This window comes from Ixodes scapularis, unplaced genomic scaffold (genome assembly GCF_016920785.2).
Source record: "Ixodes scapularis isolate PalLabHiFi unplaced genomic scaffold, ASM1692078v2 PGA_scaffold11__112_contigs__length_91849675, whole genome shotgun sequence".
Lineage (NCBI taxonomy): Eukaryota > Metazoa > Arthropoda > Arachnida > Ixodida > Ixodidae > Ixodes > Ixodes scapularis.
In genome coordinates this window covers 26,976,279-26,983,226 of record NW_024609837.1, presented here as the reverse complement: position 1 = coordinate 26,983,226, position 6,948 = coordinate 26,976,279, and the positions used below count along the sequence as shown (strand labels likewise).

The 6,948-nt window shown below is 44.3% G+C and overlaps 1 protein-coding gene across 1 annotated transcript; it reads left to right on the top strand.

The window, feature by feature from the left end:
- The first annotated feature begins 1,492 nt into the window (after positions 1–1,492).
- On the top strand, positions 1,493–2,551 carry LOC8028459 (forkhead box protein E3). Its single transcript, XM_002399486.3, has one exon. The coding sequence runs from the start codon at positions 1,493–1,495 to the stop codon at positions 2,549–2,551; it is 1,059 nt and encodes a 352-aa protein (XP_002399528.2).
- Positions 2,552–6,948: the final 4,397 nt, after the last annotated feature.

Below are 6,948 nucleotides of genomic sequence, written 5' to 3'. Positions count from 1 at the left end.
CTCTCTACACGAAACCACCACAGGGTGAACAGTACAGCGCACAAGAAGACAAAGGCCAGAGAAGAGGAACATGCACGACACAAGACGCCTTCCTTTTTTGCTGTCCTTGTCTTTCCTTACGCTGTACCGTTCACCATGTCATCGTACCAACTCGCCCAGCTTAACACGCATCTACAGGTAGGTATACACTTGGGGGCACTGTTAGCGCGAACAAGCAATCATTAGTTTTCGTTGTCTTGGGGTACTCATCTAAGTGGTAAAGTTTGATGCTCGCCAGTTAACCCTTTCGAAGTAAAATTCGAAAGGGCGCCGAACTCCTGTTCACGCTAACAGTGTCGCGCAGTGCCCATAGTAGATAAATTTCGTGTCTCGTAGAACATGTATCCATTTGTAAACGTCAGTACCCCCAGAAGCACTTTTGTTTCGTCTACTGTCTGGGGCGCCTCAAACTGAACTGAACGTCCACAGACTCCTTTTGTCTTCCCAGTACGTACATTGAGTGCCGATAAAACGAAGAACTGTTGGCCCGTGAACATAAACACACACACACACAGACGCGCTACGTCGTCCTAACACGCAGGGTGCTGAAAAAAACCTTTCAGCAACGCATTTTCCGACTCGCGTAGAAAGGTTGTCGCTGCCAACAAGTCACCCTCAAGCCCGTCGATAAGGGAGAGAGCGCCGCGCGGTGCGTGCACAGACAAAAAAAAAAAAAAAAAGAAAGCGGCCAGCATCCAAATTAGATTGTCTCCGAGAGCGCGCGGCGCCCACCCAACCCCGTCACCCTCGCTGGAGCATTCGTTTAGCGGCAAGCGCGTCCCACGAAGCGCAGAAACAATCTTCTCCAAAGAGCGTCAGGTGTTACCCGAATCCAACGCCCGTCGGCGGGCTCCTTCTTTTGAAAGCCGACAAGACGGCTTTTAGGCTCGCCTCACATCCGATTTGGGAGCCGCCGCAGCCTCCCCTGTCAGGACTCGTTCCGTATTAAACCCTAGATCAACCCGGACGCCGACAGGCCATAATCAAAACTGCGCATTCTTATTCATTATCGGAAAACCCGACACAAAGGGACTGCTTCTTCTCTTCGACCAAAGATAGACTCTGCTATTGTTGAGAGCCCCGAACCAAAACGACTGAATACAGCACAATCCATCCCGTTCCCTCGTGCCTTCCGCGCCGTCTTCCTTCCTTCCCTGCTCCCCTCTGCCCCCCCTCCTCCTTCCCTCCCTTCCCACCGCTCCCCTTCTAAGCGTGACAGAACTCCACCCTGCCCCGAGTGCCGTTCCCCTATTGGTCGCGTCTGCCGACCCGAATGGGCCAATGGAACAGGGCCCCCTTCTTGGGCATCGATCCGTGAGAGGCGTCGGGTAACCACCGAGCCAATCACGGCGCTTCATTCCAGTTTGGCCCAAACCCGGTAATCTTTTTTCGCGGGGTCCTCGGCTCGTTTCGCGGGGCCCCACAAGGTAGACACTCGCGAACACGAGCAACCATGCGCTCGTCAACAGACGTGACATCCGGGCAACTCTCGAGTTTTCGGACGCCCGACCCCAGTGCTGGCAGTGGAGCCTCGCTGTTTGCGGCGCCGCCTTCGTTCGTTGAATACCAGCGACTCCAACTTTTCGACTACGGTCCCGCGGCTAGTAGACTCCGGATTGTTCAGCCGGGACTCCTGGGCGCCTACGCCGCCGCCGGGTTCGGACCCTATCCCGCGCCGGGAACCGAAACCCTCTTTGGCTTCCCTCCTTTCTTCAGGTTCGATCCCAGGTCCCGGTTCGTGCAAGAGGAGCCCAAGCCTCAGCACAGCTACATCGGACTCATCGCCATGGCCATTCTCAGTTCGGTGGAAAAAAAGATGGTGCTGAGTGACATCTACCAGTACATCCTCGACAACTACCCCTACTTCAGGAACAGGGGTCCCGGATGGAGGAACTCCATCAGGCACAACTTGTCCCTGAACGACTGCTTCGTGAAGGCAGGAAGGAGTGCCAACGGCAAGGGACACTACTGGGCCATACACCCTGCCAACGTGGAGGACTTCAAGAAGGGTGACTTTAGGCGCCGTAAGGCGCAAAGAAAGGTCCGTAGACACATGGGACTCTCGGTACCGGAGGAGGATGACAGTCCTACTCCGACACCCCCTCCAGCGGTCACAGCAGAAAGCCCGCAAGCAGCACTGTGCTGGGAGAACGGTCCAGCACTGACCGGGCTGTCCCACAAGCTCTCGGTTTCCATCAAGCGCCGCCAGTTCGACATGGAAAGCCTCCTTGCGCCAGACCCGTCCCCAGAGGACTCGCCACAACAACCACCTGGTGCCTGGTGCTCGCCGTGTCCACTAGTCGACTCCCTTCCACTTGCCGCTTCGACCTGGGCGCCCCAGCCGTCCACGTCTCTTCTGGCTATACATCAAGAGCGGCTGTCGTTGTTCAGAGCTCAGCACCAGGATCAAATTCTTCAGCGATGGTGCAGCGGACAGACTACAACGCAGCAGTCTCTGGCGTCTGTGTCTCCTGACATCGAGGGAAACAAGCTGAATTGTACACCACCTTAAACGTCAAGGGCCCTGTTAGGAACGGCATGTTGGGGAACTAGTCAAGTGTGTGAACTACAGCACTTCTCGCAACTGTATACAAGAATGGCTGCCTGGTGTGCTAACTGGGCTGGAGACTGTGTAGATTGTGTAGTTTCGCAACTGACGATGATGATGCACGAGCGTTGTTGCCAAGTGGCTGAACAGGGAACTGCAGTCAAGCGCACTTCTGCATCTTTGCAGCGTCTCTGAACAGTCGGGAGCTGCTCTGCGCTCAACTATACGCTGCGAGACAGAAAGAAAGTGTGCTGAAAAACCTGCCTACCAAACACAAGCAATATGTAAGTCATTGTTTCAATAAAATGTTTCGGCTTAGCCTATTTTCCTAAAACTGTTCTTATTACAATTCAGTTGTTTATCAATCGTAACTTATATCGCTAACATTCTTGATCATGTGCATGTTTTACACACAGTTAGCATCACAAGTACGACCAACATAAATGAACTTCAATGTCAGATTGTAAAAGGATGCTGAACATGAATCGATAATTTCTGTTGCACTAAACAGCATAACAAAAACCGCTGTTGCCATCAAAGTGAAATAAGTCACGCATTCCTTATCAATGTTCTCTAAATTTGTTTCCCCCCAGACAAAACCTTTCTTTTTTTCGTGTACTCAAAGCGTCGATTCAGGGCATCTTTGTAAAAACATTAACTGAAGGTAAAACACAGACTCGTTTCAAAGAGCTTTTGAAAACATTCTCAGTTCATTAAAGAGCAATCTAAATCGTCAGTTGCTGAATGTTTGCTATCAGTTTGGAAACTGTTGCCTTCTGTAAAAGGTGTGGTGTATATTTGTTAACAATAAATCTAGCAAGTAACCATTCAGGAATCAGATCTACTCACGCTTCAAGCTAATTCAAATATGCCATTGACAAAACAGAGCATTTATTGAACGTGTCCTGAACCTTTGGCGAAAGTTTGATTGCCGGAGCAAATACAAGGAAACCGGTGATTCACGGTTGTCATACATTTGATGAGACTAGAATATCGATATTAATTATATTAGTTATTTAACACGCATCGGGTAAATACTCTGCGGTCCCCCTTAAAGTATGTTATATTTTGAAATGACAAGAGTATCTAAAAATTGAGGCATACAAAATATTGGCCATTCCTGGAAAGGACTGAGTAGCGATATGGTCTGACATTACAAATACTATTATTTTATATTTTTCAGAAAACTTAGGGTGCGAATGAATAACAAGAGGGAAAAATGAAAGCTACCGGGTTATTAGAACAAGAATGAGAAAAGTAGGTCATCTTGGATCTATCCATTCGTTGTTATTTTTGTGTGTTTTTGTTTTTAGGTGTACGCATTGTCGGAACAGATTTAATACGGACAACTTACACATTAATTGTTTCTAAGACGTAAACAAACAAACAAACAAAAAAGAAAAAGAAACGCAGCTATGGTTTTATCTAAAATGATAACAAAACTTGATCTAGATTCATTCGATAAGAAATATAAAAGGTGATTGCCGTCCTGTTACCCGGGATCTCGAAGAAGGTTATCAATTATCAGAAGAAGACTTTAGGTAGAAAAGTGCAAAATAATATAATATCAACGCTTAAATTATAATATTATCACTGACAAAAAACAAGAAAGATGGCAATAAGCATTTACGCCTAAAGTAATGGAAGTTCAATCGGTAGCAAGAAGATATGACTTTTGGTGCTGGCTTCTTGGCTGGAGAAACGCGCGAAGCGGGTATCAAGTGTCAACAAAAAGCACTAAAGTTTTTAAGTAGCTAAGACGTTCACTATCGAAGGATTACATTTCAAGGAATCGCATTGCTTGCGTGCTCTTACAGAAGTTGCAAATAAGTTTTATATAGAAGGGCGTCAGGTATCAGCGATCAATATGCGTCTTCGTGTGTTTGCGGCAGACTTGTGCCCGTTTGGTGGAAAATGTAAGGGATTGCAATTAGGGTTGCGGTTAAACTTTTTAACCGGTAAATCGGTACAATTTTGACGAGCCAAAAGAAAGTAAGAATTACACGCTTTCACCACGCAGACGTGGGCGAGTACAAATGTACAAAGGGCAAACTTTTAGGTCGAAATGTAGCCTAAAGTAAACTGTAGGGGCAAGATTTATAGCTCATGACAAGGTGCAGAAGGTTACAGGTGTTTCCGACACTTCAGCGCTGTCCGATAGTGCGTTTAGCGCAGCAGAGGCTATTGTGAACAGGAGGTCGCTCTGGACAGAGAATATCAACGAACCCCTTTGCCTCGTGCAGCCGAAGTAACAATCTGCGAGTGTGTGCCTTTGAAGTTTGAACATGTTCTTAACTACATTTCGAGATTGACTCATAATCAAAATTGTATTTTGCACCCTTTACCACATAATTAACAACAAAAAGACATTGATTTTGGCTTTTCTTTAACATATTATGCATGGAGATGAACGATACCGATTAATCTATTAATTGATTGAAGAAAAGATGGCGATTGATCAATTAATTAATGGAATAAAAGGTGGCGATTAATCAGCTTAAAATTTTTAATCGACTCCCAGCCGTAATTACAATTGCAAAGTTCCGAGCCTCGAATGTAATGGATTACCAATACAAATTACTTTCGCTGAAAAGTAAATGATTACTTTATTCGTTACGTTACTAATTACTTTCACCTTACTTTTCCCCTACACTTATCAAGACAACAATATAAACAGTTTTGATGTTTACAAAGTTGCTCTGCAACACTAGTTTTCATTTTTCGTACGCCCGTACTATGGTAGTCCTTGTTGAAATAATATATTGTACATTTCGTTCACCTGTAAGATGACAATGTAGCGAAAGCTTCAACTACACCCGCCAATGATCCCTGGAATTCTGCGGACAAAGCTAGCGGTGCGCATGCTCAGTAGCAGCGTCTACCTCTGCTACGAGATTCAGAGGTAAGGAACCGATCCACGAAAGCTCTTTTCTTTAAAAAAACGGGCCTTTCAGGCGAGGGCGCAACGTCTCAAACCTGCGGTCTCGTGCCTGTAGCTTTGACGCGCTTTTGTCAGCTTACGCATGAACGGAGTATAGGGAGTATTCACTGGCGGCCATATCTGTGTGCGTGGTTGCTGAGCGCGCGTGCTGACGGCAAGCTTCCACAGTTCTTTTGCAACGTGCACTCCGCACCATCGAGAATGCCGGTCTTAGCAGCCTGTGAATGTAAGCTCGTTCTGAACATGCGCCCTAAACATCGCCCTCAAATATGGTGTCCTGTGAATGCCCCCTATAGTTGCGTGCAGTACTGAAAAATGCATGGTAGGGTGCGCTCGTTTTTGAGCTTTGGTCGAGCGGGTGGTCGCACAAGTGTTGCTCCAATTTGTGTATTTTTTTTTTACAAAAGTAACGAGTAATTAAAGTATTCTGTTACCAATTTTTTGTAACAAAATTACAATACAAATTACAAAAAGAAAAAAAAGGAACGTGGAAGTTACTAACTTACTCGAAAAATAACGGATTACTTTCCGAGTCTGGTTTGCGGCAACTGCTAACTTTAGAGGGTGCACTGGAAGACACGTATTAAGGGAGACACATGTAAGCTCAAAAACGTTTGTGTTTTGATGTATTTTGGGGAAGAAAAAAATGTAATTCTCGAACCCTCTTTGATATTTTACTCTTAATTTGCTGAACAAACAACGTATAGATGTTTTACCGAAGACAGCCTTATTTATATTTTTGTCTTTAACGAAACAATCAAGTTTTAATAACTGCACCGAAAAAAAAAACGATTAGTCCATGTTCAACTTAATTTCACAAAATGCATGTGTAGCAAAAATAGACAGCAAGAATCAAATAGACATTTTGGCCGATTGGGAGTTCATATTCATTAAGACACCAGTTATCTTTCTTAAAAATTTATATATATATATATATATATATATATATATATATATATATATATATATATATATATATATATATATATATATATATATATATATATATATATATATATATTAATAAATAAAAACTACTCAAGAAACAAAATAGGTGCAATGTTGGCTTATTTCCACCGCTCCTTGCTTTTTCGCGAGATTTTTTCAGTGGTTTGATGGGCTGAACTCGCACCCGTTTAAATTCAAACCTTGTCTGTCTCTTACCCATATTTGATTAACGCTTCTCCTAAACCACGTGTTCTCACAAAAATTTCTGGCCTGGAAATGTTTTTTTTTTTAAATTCTTTAATACATTTACCTTCACAATTGATTATACATGGAGTGCTACGAATTTTTTTAATCAATTGTGTGTCACCACACTAACCGATACTTTCTGTGGGTGTATGAATCGCACTATAATTCTTAGTTTGTTCTTGCCATGGTGGCCTAAAACAAACCGTTGATGTGAAAAAAAAAAAAA

Excerpts from the sequence above, each read along its gene's own strand:
- LOC8028459 (XM_002399486.3), top strand. The coding sequence starts at position 1,493 with ATGCGCTCGTCAACAGACGTGACATCCGGGCAACTCTCGAGTTTTCGG.